This window comes from Bos indicus, chromosome 17 (genome assembly GCF_029378745.1).
Source record: "Bos indicus isolate NIAB-ARS_2022 breed Sahiwal x Tharparkar chromosome 17, NIAB-ARS_B.indTharparkar_mat_pri_1.0, whole genome shotgun sequence".
Lineage (NCBI taxonomy): Eukaryota > Metazoa > Chordata > Mammalia > Artiodactyla > Bovidae > Bos > Bos indicus.
Window position 1 is genome coordinate 55,645,079 of NC_091776.1, and position 25,949 is coordinate 55,671,027.

At 41.0% G+C, this 25,949-nt stretch overlaps 1 protein-coding gene across 8 annotated transcripts in view; it reads left to right on the forward strand.

Annotated features, from left to right (window-relative positions):
* Positions 1–25,949, forward strand: part of CIT (citron rho-interacting serine/threonine kinase) — a 175,291-nt gene that overhangs the window by 32,460 nt on the left and 116,882 nt on the right. For 7 of the 8 annotated variants that reach the window (XM_070769560.1, XM_070769555.1, XM_070769557.1 and 4 more), the window contains exons 6-9: positions 5,102–5,244; positions 6,116–6,209; positions 15,479–15,682; positions 17,175–17,328. In XM_070769560.1, coding sequence (XP_070625661.1) covers positions 5,102–5,244; positions 6,116–6,209; positions 15,479–15,682; positions 17,175–17,328 — 595 coding nt within the window. The remainder of the gene's footprint in view (positions 1–5,101; positions 5,245–6,115; positions 6,210–15,478; positions 15,683–17,174; positions 17,329–25,949) is intronic. The other variant, XM_070769563.1, reaches the window with a different exon arrangement.

Below are 25,949 nucleotides of genomic sequence, written 5' to 3' on the forward strand. Positions count from 1 at the left end.
CTTCACTTTCACTTTTCACTTTTCTGCACTGGAGAAGGAAATGGCAACCCACTCCAGTGTTCTTGCCTGGAGAATCCCAGGGACGGGGGAGCCTGGTGGGCTGCCGTCTATGGGATCGCACAGAGTCGGACACGACCAAACTGACTTAGCAGCAGCAGTACTCCATTGTGTGTGTGTATACACACACACACACACACACACACACACACACACACACTATATCTTCTTTATCCATTTATTTGTCAACAGGAGTTTAGGTTGTTTCCATGTCTTGATTGTTGTGAATAGTGCTGCTGTGGGCATAGGGGTGCATGTATCTTTTTGAATTAGAGTTTTGTCTGGATATATGCCAAGGAGTGGGATTGCTGGATCATATGGCAACTCTATTTTTAGTTTTCTGAGGAACCTCCATACTGTTTTCCACAGTAGCTGCACTAACTTATGTTCCCACCGACAGTGTAGAAGGGTTCCCCTTTCTGGAAACTCTTGATTTGGTATCATTTTTTTTTTTGTAAATTAATTAATTTTAATTGAAGACTAATTACAGTATTGTAGTGGTTTTTTGCCATACATTCACATGAATCGGCCATGGGTGTACATGTGTCCCCCATCCTAAACCCCCTCTCCCACCTCCCTCCCCATCCCATCCCTCAGGGTCATCCCAGTGCACTGGCCCTGAGCGCCCTGTCTCATGCATCGAACCTGTGCTGGCCATCTATTTCACATACGGTAATATACATGTTTCAATGCTATTCTCTCAAATCATCCAACCCTTGCCTTCTCCCACAGAGTCCAAAAGTCTGTTCTTTACATCTGTGTCTCTTTTGCTGTCTCATATAGGATCATTGTTACCATCTTTTTAAATTCCATATATATGCGTTAATATACTGTATCGGTGTTTGGCTTCCCTGGTAGCTCAGCTGGTTAAGAATCCGCCTGCAATGCAGGAGACTCCTGTTTGATTCTTGGGCTGGGAAGGTCTGCTGGAGAAGGGATAGGCTACTCACTCCACTGTTCTTGGGCTTCCCTGGGTGCCTCAGCTGGTAAAGAATCTGCCAGATGGTGATTGCAGCCATGAAATTAAGAGACGCTTGCTCCTTGCAAGAAAAGCTATGACAAACCTAGACAGCATATTAAAAAGTGAGACACTACCTTGCTGACAAAGGTCCATCTAGTCAAAGCTCTGGTTTTTTCAGTAGTCATGTATGGATGTCAGAGTTGGACCATAAAGAAAGCTGAGCGCCGAAGAATTGATACTTTTGAACTGTGGTGTTGGAGAAGACTCTTGAGAGTCCCTTGGACTGCAAGGAGATCCAACCAGTCCATCCTAAAGGAAATCAGTCCTGAATGAATATTGGAAGGACTGATGGTGAAGCTCCGATACTTTGCCCACCTGATGTGAAGAACTGACTGATTGGAAAAGACCTTGATGCTGGGAAAGATTGAAGGCAGGACAGGAAGGAGACAACAGAGGATGAAATGGTTGGATGGCATCACTGACTTGACGGACATGAGTTTGACCAAGCTCTGGGAGTTGGTGATGGACAGAGAAGCCTGGCGTGCTGCAGTCCATGGGATCACAAAGAGTCAGACACGACTGAGTGACTGAACTGACTTGAAAGTCTACAAGTGTTTTCTGAAAGTGTCCAAGTCCTGGTTCTTTATTATTTCTTTAGACTCAAGAGCAAAACTGATGAAGTTTGGTATCACCACACACAAGTTGTCTTCCCTTGGGCTCCATTCATCCCAGGATGAGTGACTATACCTCAGTAGGATAGTTTGGGGATGGGGGTCACATCGTGGGTAGCCAAATTTAGTCAGTAAGTGCCTAAACTAAGTTCTGATGGTGTGCAGTTGGGATGTTCAGTAATTTTATGGCAGTCCAGAATCTTGTTGGAAGGTCAAATTTGATTAGGTTCTTTGATAAGGAGTTTTGTTATTTAGTGTGACTTTCTTGACCTCCTGCTGTAGAGCCTCCTGCCTAGTAGCTGTTGTCATTTTTGTTGCTTATTTTCTTAATGAGCCGTTTTCAAGAAATGGAAAGTTGTTTGACCAGTAGAAAAGACTAATCTAATTTGGGCAGGGATTTTCAGCTCAGGAATTTGGATTTTCTGAATAGAAGCAAAGCTTACATATGTTTTTGCCTTTCTAAGAGATGGTTCTGATTGTCTGAACTACTTTTCATTGTCATTACAGATAGAATTTTCTTTTGTTTAAATATTTATTTGGCTGTGTCAGATCTTAGTTGCAGCATGCAGGATCTTTAGTTGCAGCACTTGAGCTCTTAATTAGTGCATGTGGGATCTAGTTCCCTGACCAGGGATCATACATACCTGGGCCCCTTTCAATGGAGTGTGGAGTCTTAGCCACTGGACAACCAGGGAAGTTCCACAGATAGAATCTTAGTGGCCAGCAGCTGCTCTGTGTTTGACTTTCTCAGTCTTAAACTTGCAATCCATTCTATTTTCTTCACGTCTTTAATAGAGCCAGATCAGAAAATTTGTAAGTACACCATGTCGTCATAAATACGCATTGTTCCTATTTTAAGACGTTTTGGTTCTAAAAGCATGAGTACTTCTGTTATTAAGTGCAATATTTTTTTGCATGTGGATATTTAAGACCTTTTTAATGGCAGTATATATTTTTAAAACAGACGTAAAAAAATTAACATTCACCCACATGCCCAGAGCGTGTGGAGAAGCAGGTTGGGATGTGTGGGTGAGCAGTAGGCAGCCAGGTGCCTTCCGCGGGCTCTTCGAGGATTGGGACAAGCAGCTTACATCTGCCTAGAATTTGGGGGAAATAAAGTCTGCATTTTAGCTGATGCTCATTCTCAGTGTTGCTGTCCTTGTTAGTTCATAATGGAAACTTCATTTTCAAATTGTCCAGTATCTGGTTGAGTATCTGCTACGTGTAAGATGCCAGGTGACGAGGGGCCCTTGGGGAGGACATGCAAGTTCCTGGTTCCTCCTGAGGTCCCTGGTGTCTGTTGACCTGGTGTTGGGCAGAGACTGTACTGACCAGCCTGAGGCCTCTGGGGACATATGCAGCTGCTCCATGTCTGACTTGGCTAGAGCCTTCTTCTAATTCTGGACTGAAAGCAAACAGAAATTTGGAGGAGGATGGAGATAATTCACATCCTGTAGTTGGCTTCTATAATGCAGTGGTTTGAGAGATTTGTGTGCGTGTGTGCTAAGTTGCTTCAGTCATGTCCGATTCTTTGCGACCATATGGACTATAACCTCCCAGGCTCCTCTGTCCATGGGATTCTCCAGGCAAGAATACTGGAGTAGGTTGCCATGCCGTTCTTTAAGGGATCTTCCTGATGCAGGGATCGAACGCGCATCTCTTAGGTCTCCTGAATTGGCAGGCAGGTTCTTTACCACCAGTGCCACCTGGGAAGCCTTTGAGAAATTTAGTGTTTTTTAAAAGCTTTTAAGAACTTGCCTCTTTCCAGAAAGGGTTTGAGACAACTTGAAAGACACACACACACCCACACATATATATAGATATATAGATAAAATGGGAAATCAGAGCAAAGGACAGAAGGAGAGCTTAGGAAGTGTTGGCATGATTGCAAAGATGGTCAAAATGGATCCCAGCTTCTCCTAGCCGGAGTGGAAAGGATAGTGCCATGAATTCAGGGCAAGGAAAGGACTTGAATGGTAGTGGAGGATCTTGTGGGCGCTAGGCACAGTCTTATCCCCATTTTACAGAGGACAAAACTGAAAGGCAGAGAGTCACTGGGCTGAGACTTGAAACCTGCTGGGGACGAGCCTTAAAGCCTCTGGAATGTCAATCTGTTATCAGGAGGTGGAAGAATTTTGGTTTCTTCAGGTGGAAGACATTTTTTGCTAATGAAACATTTTCTCTAAGGCTGTACTTTATATTCTTCCAGTTTTTTCCCCCCTATGTATATAATAACAAATGTAACAAATACTTTTTCAATCACAAAAAGTTTTAGTGTATCCTGTTTAGGGCATCACTTATCATGGGTAGCTTTCCATGGCAGAATGACTAGATCAAATCCTTTTTTTTTTTTAAGATTTCTTTTTTTGGGGTATGTGTACCATTTTTAAAGTCTTTATTGAATTTGCTACAATATTGTTTTGGTTTTTTGGCTCCAAGTCCTGTGGGATCTAAGCTTCCCAACCAGGGATCAAACTTGCGCCTCCTGCACTGGAAGGCGAATTTTTAACCACTGGACCTCTAAGGAAGTCCCATCCATTCATTTTTAATATCTGCATCTTAACCTATTGTTTAGATGTATCATATTTTAGCAGTCTCTTAGTGATGGCTATTTGATTTCCAGGGTTTCTTTTTCCCATATTACAAACAATTCTGCAATGAATCTCTTTATTGACAAACTGTTGCAAATTCCTATGAAGTAAACGGTCAGAAATAGAATTACTGGTTCAAAGGGTATATATTTACATTTAAAAGTTAAAAAAATTTTAAATTGGATAATTGCTTTACAGAATTTTGTGGTTTTCTGTCATACAACAAGATTCAGCCATATGTATGCCCATGTCCCCTCCCTCCCCAGCCTCCCTCCCCATCCCACCCTTCTAGCTTGTCACAGAGCCCTTGTTTGAGAGTTAAATTTTTAACAGAAGTGGTCAGATTACCTTCCAAACTGTTTAAGGAAAAGATTGTATCATGTTTATTGTCTACCTTCTATATTCTGTCTGGTGCTGAGAGGAATGCAGAAAGGTTTGCAGAAAGAGGGTTTGTTGCCCTCCAGGAGTCTCCATCTATGCTGTGCATCTAATCAATCCTAGGGACTGTCTGGGGTGTCGACCTGGGTGGGTGGGTGAGTGGGTGGATTTAATTCAGCTTTTCAAACTTGCCTTGCAAACACTGTGCATGGTGTTTAGGACGTGTCTTTATTGTATTGATTCTCTTGGGTAACGGCTGTAATTTCCTTAGGGCAGGGACCTCATCCTTCATGAGACTTACAGTGTGTCTCACACATCTTCATAGCTTTGTGAAGACATTGTAATTATAACATGTCAGGCAGTATTCGAGGATCTAATTGAGAACATTTCCTTTTTTTGGGGGGGGGTGTATGAAGAATGAATAACTTTGGCATTCTGTACAGGTCATGGAATATCAGCCTGGAGGGGATTTGCTGTCACTTTTGAATAGATATGAGGACCAATTAGATGAAAATATGATTCAGTTTTACCTAGCTGAACTGATTTTGGCTGTCCACAGCGTTCATCAGATGGGCTATGTACATCGGTAAGTGAGACTCTGGTAGTCTACTGAGAATTTACCTGTATCACCTAAGACTTCCTAAAATGGAGTGAGTGATTTCAGCATCAAAATAATTCTTCATCCAGTTTTTAGCCAGTCTTCACCAATAATTGGCTTAAGGCAAATTGTGCAAAATGGCAGCTGTTTCTGCTTCCCCATTCAACAATGAAATAGATCTAAAATTGAGTGTTCTTACATTTGCTAGTCAGATCTGTTAATGTGCCTAATAAGAGGAGCTCTTAAGTTCTTTGGATGCTATGGTAGGAAAACCAAATTTAATTTGCACAAGGAAGTGGCCTACCACACAGAAACAGAAGACAATGTAGTCTTCTTACCTTGCTTGTTAGTAATCGACAAATGTGTTCTCCCAAATCCTCAATTGGAAAGTGTTTCTTTACATCTTCACTAAAATGTAAATTTTATGAGCATCTGAGAATGTTGTGGGAATGGAATGCTCCTTAGTCCAGGAACCACAAAATCCTGAATAGAGTTTGGTTTTTTTACCCATTGACTAGCCATATGACCATGAGCAAACCCCTTAGCGTCTTGTGGCCTTAGTTTTCGTAATATGAAATGTGTGTCTTGAGGAGAACTAATCCATCTAATAACAGGTATTTGTTCCCTTTCCTTTTCTGCTTCCCTCCCCCTCCCTCCCTTCCTCCCTCTATTCTTTCTCTTTCTTTTACTTTAATTTGTTTTTTAAAATGCTTATTACATATGTCCATCAGTAGGGAGGTCTGTATGGCAAAACCGTAGACACTAAGATTCTTGGCCGAATCACGATCCTGGGTCTGCAGTTGCTTGATGATTGGCATGGAGAAGACAACACTAATTTATGGCCTTGATTTCCATACAGAGACATCAAGCCCGAGAACATCCTCATTGACCGAACGGGACACATCAAGCTGGTGGATTTTGGATCAGCTGCTAAAATGAACTCAAATAAGATGGTAACAAAATAGAATAAGTTAACTTAATAGAACTTATACTACAAAGTGTTATGAGGTCCTCATAAGTTTGGAAAATATGGGATAAAGTTGAGTGACACTCTGAAGCTTTCATCTGCCAGCTGTGAAATGATTTCTCTGCGGGGTGGGTGGGGATGGGTCACAGAGCTATTTTCCAGACTTACTTGACCTGAGACCCTTTTATGTAAAATACCTGTTAATACTCTACAAAACATTTTAAGGAACATTCTTGTAGTTTGGTTAAAAAAAAGGGGGAAATACTTTGTTTTTCCCTTCATTTTCCTTGCTTATTAATTGTCTTCTGTTACATTCTCTTTTTCATTTTAAATATTTTGATGAAATTTAACCTTATTTATCTCAAATCCTCTACTTCATATGCAGTGCAATGAAAATTAATCACTAGAGCATTTGAACCAAGCATTAAGAACCAAGTGCTCAAAATGTCAATTCTAAGTCCTGGACCTTTGGTAAAAATTAAGCTGTATTCCACATGTTAATTATTATTAAGCTGTATCCCATGTGCTAATAGGAAGGCAAGAGGGTAGCTATTGAGGTCAAGAATGAGAATACTTTAGGAAAAAGATGACAAAGTAAAAGAAAATTAGATTTTAAAAACCTCATCAAGTTGGCACATGCTAAAATGTAAATTTTCAAGTCAACTATGCAAAAAATGCTAAGTCTAAGAGAAAATCGACTTAGATTTTAAGACTCATTTCCCAACTGAATTACTTGGTGACCTGTACAAATCCTTAGGAACTTGGGCTTTTATTCTTTCTACAGAATATACTGATTCTAGTTAAAATGCAGAAATGAAGGGGGGCCTGCTCTTCAAAATACCCCCTGGCTCTGAGAGTTTAGTCCTTATAAAGGGCAGGTGGGTATTATTATATTTGGAAAAGGCTCAAGTTTGTGTTAACTCTTTGCATTCCAGGGTTTCACCTCCCTCTTCTATAGATTTGAGGCCTATTTGACGTAACTTCTTTCAGGTTCAGGCTCTTGGAAAAATAGGCTCTTTATGTTGTGTGAGGTCAGGGTTTTTCAGCCTCAGCATTGGTTGTCCTCCCCTCAGATTATGTGCTTATAATCTCTTCTACTTGATCATTACATTAATAATGAGAGTATCAAAGAATTTTATGTTTTAAAGTGAAAGTGTTAGTTGCTCAGTTGTGTCTGACTCTTTGTGACCCTGTGGACTGTAGCCCACCAGGCTCCTCTCTCCATGGAATTTTCCAGACAAGAGTACTGGAGTGGGTTGCCATTTCCTTCTCTAACAGATCTTCTTGACCCAGGGATTGAACCTGGGTCTTCTGCATTGCAGGTAGATTCTTTACTGTCCGAGCCACCAAAAATTATGTATAATTTGGAAACAGGCATGAAAACTTAGGTGTTGGATTTAGTGGATTAAAGTACAGGAAAAAAAGTTAAATTATACAAAATTCTACCATCTGGGATTCAAAAACCTATGCCTTGCATTAGTGATCTTAATAAATTCAGACATCTAGAAATAAAATGAAGCATGGGTATGTAGTCAGAGCCACACGCATTTTGATCGAGAGAATTCTCTGTGGTGGAGGCTGTCCTGTATATTGTAGGATGTTTAGCTGCATCCCTGGTCTCTACCCGCTAGATGCCAGTAGCCTCCCCTCCAGTTGTGACAACCCAGAGTAACTCCAGACATTGCCCAGTGTTCACTGGGGGACAGAATCACCCTTGGTGGAAAACCTCTGCCATAGATGGAGAAACATCAGAAGGCTTAACAGAGCTGGCAATATGTGTTTGATTAGAAAGCCTACTTGGAGAACTGGATCATGATCCAGAGTCATTGCTTAGAAAACAAATGGGAATAAAGAGTAAGGTCCTGGATTTCCCTGGTGGTCCAGTGGTCAAGAATCCATTTTCCAGTGCAGGGGACACGGCAGTTCCATCCTTGGTGGGGGATATAAGATCCCACATGCTGTGGGGCAATTGAGCTGGTGCACCACAGCAAGAGAAGCCCCTGTGCCACAACTAGAGAAAATAGAGGCCACGTATCACAATGAAGACACAGTACAAACAAGAAAAAAGCAGAGTAAGGTCTCTGCATCTGAAGTTACTCTCTTCAGAGCCCTCTGTGGAGATGGGACTGCTTTTCATTTCCGATTTCTGTTTTCCAGTGCTGCAAACTGCCTTTTTCAGGTCTTCAGATGGTAGCAACATTCCCTTCAGGTGATGAGTCTGCTGCTGCTAAGTTGCTTCAGTCGTGTCCGACTCTGTGTGACCCCATAGACAGCAGCCCACCAGGCTCCCCCATCCCTGGGATTCTCCAGGCAAGAACACTGGAGTGGGTTGCCATTTCCTACTCCAATGCATGAAAGTGAAAAGTGAAAGGGAAGTTGCTCAGTCGTGTCTGACTCTTGGCGACCCCATGGACTGCAGCCCACCAGGCTTCTCCATCCGTGGGATTTTCCAGGCGAGAGTACTGGAGTGGGGTGCCATCGCCTTTTCCAGGTGATCAGCCTAGGAGCAAATGAACTCAGGTTTATTTGCAGCTCAGTGGTCAAACCCTGATTTTTTTTGGTCAAGGAGATAATGACCCTCAGTTTTACTCACTTGAAAATGCTGTAGCTCCTCTCCTCTTAGAGAATCTTCTCCCCAGAGCTTTGTGCTCTTAGAGCCTGAATGTGTAAAGCAGTTGAGGAGGAATTTTTGGCACTGTTTTAAGTGCAAAGGCCTTTTTGTTATAAACAAGCAGTAATTTGCGGTCTAGATCAAGTCAAGTATAGATACAGAATTAAAACTTTTTTTTGTATTTTTGATCAGTGGTGGTGGGTAAAATATGTTTCCTTTAAATAGGATGTTTTATAGGTCTAAAGTAGGTTTTAAAAGTTTTTTTAGATTAAAAATATACTATATAAAATATAATTTGGAAATTTCCTGGCAGTCCAGTGGTTAGGACTGTGTACTTCCACCGTAGAGGGCTATGAGTTTGATCCCTGGTCAGGGAACTAAGATACTGCATGCCTCATGGCATGCCCCGCTCCGAAATACACACACACACACACACACACACACACACACACACACACTCTCTCTCTCTCTCTCTCTCTCTCTCTCTCTCTCTCTCTCTCTCTCTCTCACTCACACACTCATTGGAATTATTGTATGTTATCCCAAATCCATTTATCATTTTCCTTGCCACTGCCACATATTGTCTATGTATTTTGGGTACTTGTGAATCTTAGCTCTGTTGAGTTTCTCACCTTCCATTGTCTTTATTTAAGCTTTTTAGTCAGAATGTTGCTTGAGGGTATTTCTGTTAGTGAACACAGGTGGACCATATTGCCTGGAGGTTTGGGTGTTGAGCAGAGATGTCACCCACTTCCCCTTATTAGAATCTCAGAGAATGGCAGATAGCTAACAGTTCCTACCTGTCTCAGTCCTCATGAAAACAATTGTAAGGAGATTATAAGTAAAGAGCATTATAGCATGTTAAGTGATAATCACTACCATTTAGCAGTTGGAAACCCATAGGAGATAACCCTTTTTGAGATTTATGGAGTAGTGAAAAGATTTTATTACTTTTCCATGAGAAGGACAACATAGTGAGAATATTTCCTCCCCTGCTTCTGCAGGTGTGTATCTGTGCCCTGGGCAGCTAGAGGAGGAAAGTTAAGTTCAAACAGTTTTCTGTATAAGCATGTTCAGAGAAGGGGATTGGGAGGAAGAAGATGGGTTTTCTTACCTTCCTCTCTGTCTGCTTTTTGCTTGTTAAAGAATCTGCTAGTTTTGTAATCTAAAACAGTCTGCTGGGTTAATCTCTCTCCTTTTCTTCCCTCTCCTTCCCCTTGCCTCCCTTTCTTCCCCCTCTATCTCTCCAAAATATGACAGACTTTTCTGTCTCCTGGTCATCTGATTATTGCCTGCTCCTGAACTTGTATACTTTCTTCCCTGTCAATACAGGGAAAATCAAAGTTCAGTAAAACTGGGATCTTGTTAGATGATGTACTGCAGGCAGGCTGGGCTCCTAGTACATGGTCCCACCTTTAACTTCTCACCCAGATTGGCTGGGTGTGAATTGCCACCAGAGAAGAGTGAAAGGATCTTGCAAAATCCCTATCAGGAATTGTGAGATTACATGTTGAATAGGTTTAATGTACTTGGAGGTCAGTAACAAATGGAAACTTAGTGGTCCTTGAAATTGAAAGTTTCTCAGTCATGCCTGACTCTTTTTGACCCCATGAACTATACAGTCCTCAGAATTCTCCAGTCCAGGATTCTGGAGTGGGTAGCCTTTCCCTTCTCCAGGGGATCTTCCCAACCCAGAGATTGAACCTGGGTCTCTCACATTGTAGGCGGATTCTTTACTAGCTGAGCCACAGGGGAAGCCCAAGAATAATGGAGTGGGTAGCCTATCCCTTCTCCAGGGGATTTTCTGACCCAGGAATGAAACCAGGGTTTCCTGCATTGCAAGTGGATTCTTTACCAACTGAGCTATTAGGGAAGCCCAAGTAATTGTCATTATAAGTCTTTGTTAATAGTAATTACTGTAGTAGGAGTAGTACAGAAAAAAAGCTAGGGAATATTTTTCTTAAAATTTTGGAAACTTGCAAAATTATTGGACATAAAATGTATACAGTCACTTACCTGTTATGGAGCAGAAATCAGTTGCAGAGTTATCTGGCTCTCTGATAAGTCTTTGTTTGAAAATGAGGAATTCACAGTTTATACCTCTTGCTGGGTCATGCTGATAAACATGACCCGGTCAACTTTCTTTCAACTCTGGTTGTGAACAAGTGACCAAGCCCTGGGAGCTGTAAGCAAGGAGAACTGGATATTCCCAAACAATCCAATGTGATGATAAAATAAACCCTGATATGTAGAAATGATTAATATTTGAGGATTGTGTTTTAATGGTTCTGCAGAATAACCAGGCATAAAGGGTAAGCATGTAATCAACGATACAGTGAAATTACCACTACCTAGTCAAACCAGGATGTTACAGTTTTCCTTCTCTTGTTTTTATGTATTTTTTATAGTACTTTAAAAAATATTATTTATTTCCAGTTCAGTCACTCAGTCATATCTGACTCTTTGTGACCCTGTGGACTACAGCATGCCAGGCCTCCCTGTCCATCACCAACTCTCGGAGTTTACTCAAACTCATGTCCATCGAGTTGGTGATGCCATCCAACCATCTCATCCTCTGTCGTCCCCTTCTCCACCCACCTTCAGTCTTTCCCAGCATCAGGTGCTTTTCAAATGAGTCAGTTCTTCGCATCAGATGCCAAAGTATTGGAGTTTCAGCTTCAGCATCCGTCTTTCCAATGAATATTCAGGACTGATTTCCTTTAGGATGGACTGGTTGGATCTCCTTTCAGTCCAAGGGACTCTCAAAAGTCTTCTCCAACACCGCAGTTCAAAAGCATCAATTCTTCAGTGCTCAGCTTTCTTTATAGTCCAACTCTCACATACATACATGACTACTGGAAAAACCATAGCTTTGACTGGACGGACCTTTGGCAAAGTAATGATCTGCTTTTTAATATGTTGTCTAAGTTGGTCATAGCTTTCTTCCAAGGAGTAAGTGTCTTTTAATTTCCTGGCTGCAGTCACCATCTGCAGTGATTTTGGAGCCTCAATAAATGAAGTCTGTCACTGTTTCCACTGTTTCCCTGTCTATTTGCCATGAAGTGATGGGACCAGATGCCATGATCTTAGTTTTGTGAATGTTGAGTTTTAAGCCAACTTTTTCACTCTCCTCTTTCACTTTCATCAAGAGGCTCTTTAGTTCTTCTTGCTTTCTGCCATAAGGGTGGTGTCATCTGCGTATCTGAGGTTATTGATATTTCTCCCGGCAATCTTGATTCCAACTTGTGCTTCACCCAGCCCGGCATTTCGCATGATGTACTCTGCATATAAGTTAAATAAGCAGGGTGACAATATACAGCCTTGACGTACTGTTTTCCCGATTTGGCACCAGTCTGTTGTTCCATGTCCAGTTCTAACTGTTGCATCCTGACCTGCATACAGGTTTCTCAAGAGGCAGGTCAGGTGGTCTGGTATTCCCATCTCTTTCAGAATTTTCCACAGTTTATTGTGATCCACACAGTCAAAGGCTTTGGCGTAGTCAACAAAGCAGAAATAGATGTTTTTCTGGAACTCTCTTGCTTTTTCGATGATCCAGTGGATGTTGGCAATTTGATCTCTGGCTCCTCTGCCTTTTCTAAATCCAGCTTGAATATCTGGAAGTTCACGGTTCACATATTGCTGAAGCCTGGCTTGGAGAATTTTGAGCATTACTTTACTAGCATGTGAGATGAGTGCAATTGTGCAGTAGTTTGAGCATTCTTTGGCATTGCCTTTCTTTGGGATTGGAATGAAAACTGACCTTTTCTAGTCCTGTGGCCACTGCTGAGTTTTCCAAATTTGCTGGCATATTGAGTGCAGCACTTTCACAACATCATCTTTGAGGATTTGAAAGAGCTCAACTGGAATTCCATCAGCCTCCACTAGCTTTGTTGGTAGAGATGCTTCCTAAGGCCCACTTGACTTCACATTCCAGGATGTCTGGCTTTAGGTCAGTGATCACACCATCGTGATTATCTGGGTTGTGAAGATCTTTTTTGTACAGTTCTTCTGTGTATTCTTGCCACCTCTTCTTAATATCTTCTGCTTCTGTTAGGTCCCTACCATTTCTGTCCTTTATTGAGCCCATCTTTGCATGAAATGTTTCCTTGGTATCTAATTTTCTTGAAGAGATCTCTAGTCTTTCCCATTCTGTTGTTTTCCTCTATTTCTTTGCATTGATCGCTAAGGAAGGCTTTCTTATCTCTCCTTGATATTCTTTGGAACTCTGCATTCAAATGGGTATACCTTTCATTTTCTCCTTTGCTTTTCGCTTCCTTTATTTTCACAGCTATTTGTAAGGCCTCCCCAGACAGCCATTTTACTTTTTTGCATTTGTTTTTCTTGGGGATGGTCTTGATTTCTGCCTCCTGTACAATGTCATGAACCTCTGTCCATAGTTCATCAGGCACTCTGTCTATCAGATCTAGTCCCTTAAATCTATTTCTCACTTCTACTGTATAGTCATAAGGGATTTGATTTAGGTCATACCTGAATGGTCTAGTGGTTTTCCCTACTTTCTTCAATTTAAGTCTGAATTTGGCAATAAGGAGTTCATGAACTGAGCCACAGTCAGCTCCTGGTCTTGTTTCTGCTGACTGTATAGAGCTTCTCCATCTTTGGCTGCAAAGAATATAATCAATCTGATTTTGGTGTTGACCATCTGGTGATGTGCATGTATAGTCTTCTCTTGTGTTGTTGGAAGAGGTTGTTTGCTATGACCAGTGCGTTCTCTTGGCAGAACTCTGCCTTTCCCCTGCTTCATTCTGTACTCCAAGTCCAAATTTGCCTGTTACTCCAGGTATTTCTTGACTTCCTACTTTGGCATTCCAGTCCCCTGTAATGAAAATGACATCTTTTTTGGATGTTCGTTCTAGAAGGTCTTGTAGGTCTTCATAGAACTGTTCAACTTCAGCTTCTTCAGCGTTACTGGTTGGGGCATAGACTTGGAATACTGTGATATTGAATGGTTTGCCTTGGAAATGAACAGAGATCATTCTGTTACACACACATTAAAAGACAGAAGTCTTGACTCAGGCTTCCTGACATCAAGGTTGCCTTTTGACTGAAGCTACTTACAGTTCCTCAAGCTTAAGTTGTCCTGTCTTAGACCAAATGTTTTCTCCTTTCTCCTCACTTTGGTCTGTCAGCACAGGCCTGTGAGTTTCTTGGGTCGTGTGACCATTTAGTTTTCCCAAGTGTGTGTTTGTAATGGAAGTGCTATTGCCCAATGGCTGACTGGTTCAAGAACAACAATATCACACTGTTCTCTGGGTTTAGGGTTTGAAACAAACCTGTGGTGGGCCTGAGGGAAGGGGTGAAAAGAGAGAGAGTAGGAAGAATGAATTTGTTTTCTTTAACAATGGGTCTTTGGGAATGGGCAGGATTAAAGTTTCAGGCTGGAAGAGCTTGGGGCTTCATCACTGGTTAAAGGAGATTCCTAACATTTTCTCTAAACATTGACTTCCTCTCAATCTCTAGTCACATCAAAGCAAAGCAAATTGATTTTCTTGATACAAAGCCCAGCCTTAAAGATGTGTGGTCACACCTATAGAATCTCTTAGCTCAAATAGGGGCACTGAATACCCTTTAATGGGGGGAGAGTTCTTTTGTACCTTGTAACTACTGATATGAGAGGATCCTTTTTAGATATAGGGTTATTGGGCAGCTGGTCAACATAGTATGTGATCAGTATCAGGCCCTCTCGTTCAACAGGGAAGAAGGTTAGAGAGGTGATCTTTCAACTTCAGATTTCGTGGCTCAATAAAACTTCAAGACAATTTTGAAGACCCAAAGGTTGCCAGCTTACTAGGTTGCCTAGGAAGGAGTGGGAGTGAGAGATAGAAAACATACCTTTTCATCAGCATCATTTCAAGAAACAAAGGATGTTTAAACAATAAACCAGTCAGAAGGACAAATTCTCAGAAATAAGGACAGCTCCTTAAATGGAATGTGTTTAGCTTTATAAAGAGACAAAGCTACATTGCCCTGATATTTCTTTGTCAAGGTCATGTGCTTGAGTGCCATAGGATTGGAGGGCTCCGTGTTTCTGAACAGTGGGGAGAGAATCAGAGGAGTAGGAGTTGGGAGTGAGGAAAATGAACTCATTAATAACATTTGACCTCTGGTGGAAGTTATTTATCGTATATTGCCTTGTGGGTGGGCCGAATAGGAATATTGATTCCAAATATTTGAACTTGAGATAGAACACATGTTATGATATTGTATTGCCAGCTAGCTGCCAGTTTTCCAGTACAGGGTAGATTGATCTTTTAGATTCATCTTTAGATGTTATTATCATTTTACTGTTTCCCTAAGTAAGAGAAGTTGTGTTGTATCAATAAGAAGTATCAGGAAAGGCATCTTCCTTTCCAGGTATGTACCCAACTCTCATTTGTGTAATCAAACAGTGTATATCATCAGCAACCCTGGCCCCTTTGCCTTTGGATTACATTATGTGCTTTTTTTTTTTTTTAAGTGAGTGACTCATTTGCATTTCCTGATGCTGTGCCACTTGACAGAAGGTTCAAGTGCCTGGGAGAATAGTAATCAGAGGCAAATCAGCTTATGTCTGAATTGTGGCTGCTGGCAATCTATTTGAGGATAATTGAAAATTTGCTGTGTTCATTTTATTTGTGGGTTTCCAGGTAAATGCCAAACTCCCGGTTGGTACTCCAGATTACATGGCCCCTGAAGTGTTGACTGTGATGAATGGGGATGGAAAAGGTGCCTATAGCCTAGACTGTGATTGGTGGTCAGTGGGAGTTATTGCTTATGAGATGGTTTATGGAAGATGCCCATTCACTGAAGGAACCTCAGCCAAAACCTTCAATAACATCATGAATTTCCAGGTAAAGAGCCCTTATTAGATTCTGAGGTAATATTGAGAAATGTCATTTTAAAATGGTGTGAATGAACATTTATAATGTAAACCAGAAGTTCCGGATAATAACAATAGCAAATACTTTATACAGCACTTACTCTGTGCCAAAAGAAATTCTAAATGCTTTGTTAATTGTATTATATTGACTCTCAGGTGCCAGTAATTTTAAGTCTATGTCATCATTTTAGGTATCATTAAAAAGGAAAAACTGCTGCCAATTAATGTAGGATATTTTATTGATTATAAAATGTTTTGATTACAGTGATGTTAAATGTGAGTAAAATGGGGGTCATAGGATTTATGAAATATAGTTCATTAATTTGGCTAATCCTCAAGCAATCCTGTGAGGTAGATGCTATTATTGTTATTATTTTCATTTTACAGATGAGGAAACCAAAGCACAGAGTGGTTAAATAACTTGCCCAAAATAGCACAGGCAGTCTAGCTTTGAAATAGATGCTCTTGGTATGCTATACTGTTTGTTAGTGCCACCAGCTGTCAAATATGGTTAAAATTCAGAGACATGGATAGAAATACTAATAAACACATAAAGTAGAATTAAAGCTATCGTATAGAAACTATATTTGTCATTATATTAGCCTGTTTTTTAAGGATATGACAAATATCTATGTTTTAGTTTCAACAAAAAGGAAAAAGAGAGTTTATTTCACAGATTTTTGTGTATCATCCAATTTCTTCCAGGGATGCTTAGTACATATTTTTCTATATAAAATATACTTTTTGTATCCTTAATACATACATATATTTCTTGCTATTCTTGTGTCTCCTCCTGAGTTAAAATTTCCCCCGAGATGACGTTTAAGTCTCACCTGTTTCCTTCATTTCCATCCATTCATTCAGTAATGAGTAACTCGCCCTTGGCACTGTTAGGTACCAAGTTGGCAGTGATGGGCAAGGAGAAAGGCACTCTTGGCCTTCTTTCTCCATTATCACATGGAAATCAAAATACAGTGTGTATGTGCAAAAGCAGAGTACAGGGGGAGCACGCAGAGGAAGTGATGGAGTGGAAGAGGGAGGTGGGAGGTAGGGAGGGAAGGAGGGGCACGGATTGGGGTAGGCCTTCTGAGCATAGAGAACAGAGTGATTTGTTCAGGCAGCTTTAAACAGTATATCATTGTTGGATGGCAAAGAGTGAGGTGGGGAGTGTAGCTAGGTGAGACAGAAGAGGGTACAGAGATCAAGTCATGAAGGGTATTGAACCCTTGCAAGGGAGCTAGGCCTATTGATGTGAAGAGAACATTTTCTTTGGGAACATGCCTTTAGTCCAAAGTTAAGAGGACATAAAACTTCCTTCTTAAAAAAAAAAAAAAAAAGAAACTTGAATATATGAGAACTACTTTTTTGTTTTATTTATTTGAGAACTACTTTTTTAACTTTGAGATACAAAAGCTGATTTGCTAAGGGAATATTTCATTAAAAATTTTTTTTTTTTGAAATAGCGGTTCTTGAAGTTTCCAGATGACCCCAAAGTTAGCAGTGAATTGCTTGATCTAATCCAGAGTTTGTTGTGTGGCCAGAAAGAGAGACTGAAGTTTGAGGGCCTTTGCTGTCATCCTTTCTTCTCCAAAATTGACTGGAGTAACATTCGTAACTGTAAGTAGAATTGTGTGCCTTCAGTTCTGGTGTTGGGATTAAGAAACACTTAAGAGTGATCTGAAATTATTCTGCCTCCCAGAAGCTGGTATAAATCATATAAGTAAAGGTTTTAATTATCTATAGGAATGGAAAGGGGTAATGATGTAGCTGTCTTGAGTAATATTTCTACTTTAACATCATTTGCGCAGAACTGGATCATTAATCAAACTCTGTTTATGTGGCCTTTGGAGTATTATCCCTCAGTACATTAGAGGTACAGATTGATGGAATCTGAAGGTTGTCACTTGGTTTGACAGAATTTCTTCCCAGAGGAAGAGTGGACCTGGCTATTTTGTTCACAAGATTAGGCAAAAGACTCGGAGATTAGGCAGAGTGCCAGCATTGCTCTGCTAATGGCCAAGCCTGCCCTAAAGCCATAAATGCCTTGCTGTGTTTGCTTGTTTCCCTCTAAAATGTTTGTCTTTGCTCACAAGCGTGTATGATGCATATGCACAGTGGATTCATTCATACATCACTTTGTTATCAATTAGTGCAAACTGAATTCATTAAAACAAAGACCTGATTTATTATCTACAAGTCCAAAATACTTGATGTTTTACAAGTTGGTCTTTTTTTTTTCAACCTTTTTATGCTTGGATGTGTTGATTGAATGCGATCTATAATCCGACTCAGTGATTAGCACAGATCAGAGCCTGTAGGAAAGCCATTGGCCTGGTTCAGTGTCTGATTTTTGGTGATGAGGGGAGGCAGGGAAATAGAATCCATTTCTAGGTGTCAAAACCAGGCTTCTAGTTGGAGCTGGGTTGTAACTGTAACCTTCTGAACCTTCGGCTGAAATATAGGAGTTGGGTTAAGAGCCATTATTGTCCAGTTGAAAGCCATTTCGATGGTTTCTCTAACCCTCTGCGAAAATATCTAAGTAGGCCATATTTCTGTAAATCTCTCGTGGCAACTTTTTTTTCTCTTCTGGTAGCCACGTTACTATATTTTTCAAGTCTTTTAGGCATCAACCCCCAAATCTCCACGATTCAGGGCTTTTAATCGGCAGTATATTTTCAGTGCAGTCTTTCTTTTTTGCTTTTGGAAAGATTTGATACAGTTGTTTCTTGTTGCCACCCAAATACTTAATCTTTTCTTGCCTTACCTTTTTTATCTCCGATCTTAAATAAGCAGCTCATTTTCTTATTCTTGTCTTTGCCAGTGGTCTTCACCCAAGTAAGTCAGCAAATGGTGATTGATTACCCAGGTAACTTTATTTTGTATTCTGGTAAACCTTGCTGATGTTTTGGTATTGTATTAGAATTCCCATATTTTGTTCTAGTCTTTTCTTCTCAGGCTGTTTATAGGTTTTAGGCTTGTTGGGCTTCTGAGGCTAAGTACCGTTCTGTAAAGTACACAGTGCCCGGAGAGGATATGTGTTGGCCCCTGCTGTGGGGCCCCTGCTGTGCATCACAAAGTCTGTCTCGTGGGAAGTCATGGTTGTCGTTGGGATGAGATGATTCTGGGATAGGTCACTGTACACTTAACCATCTTAGCACTTGTTGCCTCCTCTTCACGTGAGAAGACTCACTGTGTCTTCTGTGACTCTGCTTAATATTTCCATATCCTAATAAATATCTGCTTAGTTTTTCCTCATCTTTAACATGTTTCTCACTTTCCCATAAAGAGTTCATATGAGAGAATTCTCACCCAGCTGAATCTTGATTCTTTTTTTAAATATATTTTTAAAAATAAAAATTGTATATATGTGAGACAGACAATGTAAAAATTTGATTTACATCCGCACAGTGGAATGGTTACTACAGTCAAGCTAGTTAACACATTCATCTGCTCACAGTTTGCTCGCTCCTTTCCTGCCTCCCTCTTCCTCTTCTTTCCTGTCTTCCTTCTGTCTCTCTCTCTCCCTTCCTTTCGTGAGAACATCTAAAATCTACTCTGTTAACAAAGTTTCAGTATTCAATACAGTATTCTTAAGTATGGTCATCACACTGTATTAATACATTAGGTCTCTGGGACTTGTTCATCCTACATTACTCCAACTTTGTACATGTTCTCATTTCCCCCAACTCTCCACTTCTGGTGACTGTTTTTCTACTCTGTGCTTCTGTGTATTCAACTTTTTTAGATTCCATGTATGAGTAAGATCATGTAGTCGTTTTCTTTTTGTGCCTGTCATAGTTCCCTTTGCATCATGACTTCCAGGTTCATCCATGTTTTTGAAAATGGCAGGATTTCCTTCTTTTTATTTTTAAAGGCTGAGTAATATTCCTTCACACCTATTTAAATATCCATTTGTCCATTGATGGACACTTAGGTTATTCCCATTATCTTGGCTACTGTGGATAATGCTGCCATGAATGTGAGAGCACAGATAGCTCTTTGAGGTGCTGATTTTATTTTCTTCTGTATACCCAGAAGAGGGATTCCTGGATCACAAAGAATTTCTATTTTTAATTTTTTTTGAGCATCCTTTATACTGTTTCCATAGTGGCTGCACCAATTTATCTTCCTACCAACAGTGTTCATGGAGTCCCTTTTCTGCACATCTCCACCAATGCTGATTACCTCTTATCTTTTTGATGATAGCCAGTCTAACAGGCATGAAGTGATAGCTCGTTGGTGGTTCTGATTTGCCTTTCCCGGATGATTAGTGGTACTGAGCACCTTTTCATACACCTGTTGGTTATTGCTATATGTCTTCTTCAGAGAAATGTATTTTCATGTCCTTTGCCCTGAATCCTGATTCTAAAATTCTGACAGAAACTCTTGATGGTTTTTATTTTCTAACCCCCAGCATAGTGGTTCTGAAGAGTCATAAAACACATTTGCCTTAAAGGAACTTCGAGTAATTTTAACAGCCCTATTACTTTGGAATAATATCACATTTATAGAAAAATTGCAAAGATAGTAGAGTTCCCACATAGCCTTCTTCCAGTTTCCCCTAATGATAACATCCTACATAACAACGTCACATTTGTCAAAATAAGATTATACGATTAATTAAACTTCAGACTTACTCCAGTTTCACCAGCTTCCTCACTCATGCCCCTTTTTCTGTTCCAGAAATCCATCCAGGGCACTATATTGCAATTAGAGTGCTTGTGGCTGATGGCACTTATCCCGGCTGAGGCACTTAATGTAGCTCGGCCAGTGAGTGGGATCTCCATGCCCTCTGAGGATTGATAGGGCCTTTTCCTGGTAGTTCTCAGGCACCCCTGACTATGCAGAGAGCTGTGGTATTAATTGCAGTGTCTCCTAGCAGATTTTCCTGTTTTTCACCAACCTTCGATCCTTGTGTATTTGTAATCAGCTGAGGGTTTGTGATTGAAAACATTGCTGGACTGCATGACATTTGAGCTATTTCCTAACTAGGTAGTTCTAATACAAATTATGCCTTTGTCCAGTCCCATTTTTCATAAACACACATTGAGTGACTCTCATCAACCAAAGCACTTGAAGTCATTAGGTTTCCTGAGTTCCTGGTTGCTGCTCAAATGCTTTGTGGTTCCAGGCTGTTGAATATTTCCACTTTCCACACAGGAGATTGTCCTTTGATGAAAGAAACATTAGCTTTTCTGCTAGTTCACCCTCAATTCCTCTTTTTCGTATTATAACCAAGGAAAGGAAGTAATGCTTAACACAGCAGGTAATAATCTTCTAAAACTCATTATCTTAAGAGGTGGTCCAGGCAGGATATATAAATGCAGTTTAAGAAGGATCTGGGCAAATGGATGAGTGACAGAATTGGGAGTGGTTACCGGGAGAAACTAGGCCAGGCCTTGGCTTTGACCCCTGAGGTCAGATCGAGCAGTTAGTCTTTTGGAGCATTTAGGTCCTACCCCTTGGAGTTGCTGTGGGCACCAATGTGCGAACCAAGACTCTGACCTAGTTCTGGGATGTTTGTTCTCCTGGCAAGTCAAGAGCGCTCTGCCACACTCACGGGCCACTGTGCATCTGCTGCCCTGATGTGTCACTCCCTGCCTCACGTGATCAGATGTAAAGTTGAGTTTTTAGCTACTGCTTCTTATTTCAAGGCTGCTTTCCAAGTTTCAGTATTGGGCTTCTTAAGTATCCTAGTTGCCCTGGGCTGTGCAATTCCAGTGAAGTTTCAGATATTGGGCAGGAGTCTGATTGTGCCCTCTGCCTGATTTTCTGGGCTTCCGGAAGGCTGAAGCCAATCAGTCCCCCTCTGTCATGCCTTTGGGGTTATGCCTACCTTTCCCAACATCAGGTACCTGCTCCGTCAATGGCAGAGTTGTACTGTCCAGTGTGCCCTTCTACTCACATCTTTTTAATATCTTCCCTCAGAGACATAGTGATGTAAATAGAACCAGCACACTTGCACCTTTCATCCAAATCCACCACGACTCAACAGTGAGAAATGCATAATGAGAGTGTTGACTCTGGATCGTTTCCTAGAACCTCTATAGCTAATGCTCTAGATAACTTGTTTTTGTCTGTTGATTATGACACAGGCTTCTTCTTTTGAGTCATCTTCATTTTACTCTTCTCAGAAAGGCACAGTTCTTGTAGAATTACTTTTGAGTTTCCAGGTTCTTAGCATTTGTCACACAAGTACATTTCATTTCCATCCAGTAGTGACTCAGTGGTGGTCCAATGCTGATCAGCCCTGAGATAGTCCCCTGACAAAGAGGTCTCCTTCGTTGTTGATCATTATTCACTACCTGGCCCCTAATGGCCATTGCAAAGTTGGAGGTGTACAATCCTTTGATTACTCCATAAGCCTAAGGGATAAGGCCTTTGGTTTAAAGGAAAAGGATTCTAAAGCTTCCTATCCTTGGGTAGGAAATTCTTAAATGTTTTTGTGTATAGAAATCAGCATCATGAGACTTCACTGGGTATTTTACTCCAGTCCTGTAATCTGATAGGAAATACTGGTTAAGTAGCAACTGTTCTGTGCCAACTACCAAGTATTTAAGTATATATTACACTATGTTACTTCAAAACAGTTCAAAGAAAAGGATTATTGTACCCATTCTACAGATATGGACACAGTGGTAACTTGTCCCAGGTCATATAGCAAGTGAGAGAGAGGGTCTGGATTCGAGTTGAGGTCTGGGTGATTCTAGAATCCTTTCTACTTTATGCAATACCATGCATGCTCTATGATAGATAGTTATTAATGTTATGGTGATGACAAATAGTACCCCTGTTTAGTCTCTGTGTCTGTTCAAGCACGTTTGGAATTTGTAGTAGTTTTGAATCTACAGGATTCATCATGATATTTGAGTGCTGTGTGCTGTATGTTAGGTGCTGTAGCTCTGTGGATGAACAAATCTGGATACAGCCCTGCCTTCAGTGAACTTACAGTCTAAATTATAGGTCCCTTAAGTAGAGCTGTAGTCCTGTTTAAATTTCCATTCCTCAAAATGGTAGAAAGTTTGGGAATTTCCTGGCAATCCAGTGGTTAGGACTCTGTGCTTTCACTGCTGAGGGCCTGGGTTCAGTCCCTAGTCGGGGAACTAAGATCCTACAAGCTGCATGGCGTGGCCAAAAAAAAAAAGGGTAGAATGCTTTTAATGCTTAGTAGGTCACCCACTGGCTTACTGAACCACATATACTTGATCTTAAACAAAATGTAGACTGTGACCCAGTGACCCCTTGCCTACATAGAGCATCCTGTTCTTTCTGCGAATTTATTACCACCACTGCCCCACCCCTTGCCTCAGATCTAGCCTGGGAAAGGACCATGTTGGATCGATGACCCAGTTCTAAAATTATGATTTGTAGTCTCCAGGTGAATTGAGAGCACTTGATTCATGTTTTCTGTTTATTTGAGGTTATGTGGTTTCTTAGCCTCAGCACTGTTATTTTAGGAATAGATAATTATTTGTTCGGGGACTGTTACGTGAATTGCAGAGTGTTTAGCAGCACCCCTGGGGTTTACCCGTAGATTCCAGTAGCTCTCTGCGTCTTGTGATAACCCAACACGTCTCCAGACATTTGCCCAGTGTCCCTTGTTGGGGGGTGGGGGAGCAGTACAACTGCTCCCAGGAGAGAACCATTGTTTTAGAAGAATTGGTCAGATTGTTACCAGGGGAGAGAATATCACAGTAAATAGAGTCACTCAAGACTGCCATTGCCAACCCGCAGTGGAACTGTAGCCTGGGGTCAGGGGGACCCTGCTGTGTTGAGTGTGGTCCGTGGACCAGTAGCAGCATCATCATCGCCGACATCATCTGGGAGCTTGTTAGAGTTGCAGACACTCAGACTCCCCTCCACCCCAGACCTGCTGAGTCAGAAACTGCACTTCAGTAAGATCCTGAGAAATAAGATTCCTGTGTGTAGCATCTGTGAAGCTCTGCGAGAGGAGAAAATGAGATCTGTCAGCCTTAGTTTCTTGCTCATCTTGGCACAGTGCTCCATGCTTTGTCCTCTGGGCTGAGGGTAAGGGGAGGCAGCTTTTTAGCTAAGAACTTTCCCAGGCAGATGGAACTGCTTGGAAACACAGGATTTTAGGCTCTGCTTTTGAGAAATTTAAAGCTTTTCTTTCAGATGGACTTTATATCTTTCGTATTTTTCAAGATGGTGGTTTAACGTAATCTCTTCCTGCTGATGGCAAATAGATAGTTGTAATAAAGGCATTTGTATACCTTCTATATCCCCCGCCGCTTTCTGCATTACTGTTGTCTTGTGTTCACTTTTTTTTCTTATAGTTGGTCTGCATCATATTGTGTTGGTTTCAGGTGTACAGCATAGTGATTCAGTATTTTTGCAGATTGTATTCCATTATAGGTTATTTACAAGATAATGGGCATAACTATTTAGTTTTAAGGATGGATTGTTTCCTTTATCAATACTTTTTAGGTGTGTTTTATAACCCTTTATTGAGCACCTACTATACCTAGGGGCCCAGTAAGGCATGCTAATGCATATTATTGTCCTCCTAAAATTTCTGTGAGGCCGGTACTATATTTGGTCCCACAGTACAGATGAGAATACTGAGGCCTAAAGAGATGAAGCCTCTTGGTAAAGGTCATGGAACTAGTAGTTGGCAGTGACAAGAGTCTAACTAGGGTTTCCCTGGCCCCAGATTCACTTTACTTTTAAAAAATTTACTTGAAAAAATACATGATAAAAAAAAATTCAAGCAACACAAAAGGTTAAACAATTAAAAAAGTCACCTACCCTCTCCATGCCCAGTGCCTCTCTCTAAAGTGAACCATTATTATCAGTTTCTTGTATAACTTTCCAGAATATTCTGTACTAATACAAACAGCAGTATTGTCTGCACTCTTAACTGCATTGTTGTACCGCCTCCTAAGAATTCAGGAATTTTTATTGTCAGGCTGTTTTCCTGCATCGTTGAAAAAAATGAAGAAGAAGGCTTTGTACAATCCCACTGTGCTGATGCTTTGAATTCAAGCTGTCCTGACATTAATTTCTGATGAGCGGTTCTCTCTTCTCAAAAGAACACCCCTTATGATTTTGACATGAATATTTCATTTATTTATTTTTGGTTTTCTGCTTTTAGAATAACATTATGTCAGGAACTTGTATGTTTGTGTGTGTGTGTGTGTGTGTGTGTGTGTGTGTGTGTGTGTATTTTAAAAGTCTGCTTGTTTGGAGTTTTTTTATCATCTAATCAGGTATTTGGCCAGATTTTGTTTTTGAAGCTAGTTTGTGGAGGACAGTATCTGTGCGTTTCTCCATTCAGTTCAGTTCAGTCACTCAGTCTTGTCCGACTTTGGGACCGCATGAATCACAGCACGCCAGGCCTCCCTGTCCATCACCAACTCCCAGAGTCTACCCAAACCCATGTCCATTGAGTCGGTGATGCCATCCAGCCATCGCATCCTCTGTCGTCCCCTTCTCCTCCTGCCCCCAGCCCTTCCCAGCATCAGAGTCTTTTCCAGTGAGTCAACTCTTTGCATGAGGTGGCCAAAGTACTGGAGTTTCAGCTTCAACATCAGTCCTTCCAATGAATACCCAGGGCCGATCTCCTTTAGGATGGACTGGTTGGATCTCCTTGCAGTCCAAGGGACTCTCAAGAGTCTTCTCCAACCCCACAGTTCAGAAGCATCAATTCTTCGGCGCTCAGCTTTCTTCACCATCCAACTCTCACATCCATACATGACTACTGGAAAAACCATAGCCTTGACTAGACAGACCTTTGTTGGCAAAGTAATGTCTCTGCTTTTGAATATGCTATCTAGGTTGATCATAACTTTCCTTCCAAGGAGTAAGAGTCTTTTAATTTCATGGCTGCAGTCACCATCTGCAGTGATTTTGGAGCCCCCCAAAATAAAGTCTGACACTGTTTCCACTGTTTCCCCATCTATTTGCCATGAAGTGATGGGACCAGATGCCATGATCTTCGTTTTCTGAATGTTGAGCTTTAAGCCAACTTTTTCACTCTCCTCTTTCACTTTTATCAAGAGGCTTTTTAGTTCCTCTTCACTTTCTGCCATAAGGGTGGTGTCATCTGCATATCTGAGGTTATTGATATTTCTCCCGGCAGTCTTGATTCTAGCTTGTGTTTCTTCCAGTCCAGAGTTTCTCATGATGTACTCTGCATATAAGTTAAATAAGCAGGGTGACAGTATACAGCCTTGACGTACTCCTTTTCCTATTTGGAACCAGTCTATTGTTCCATG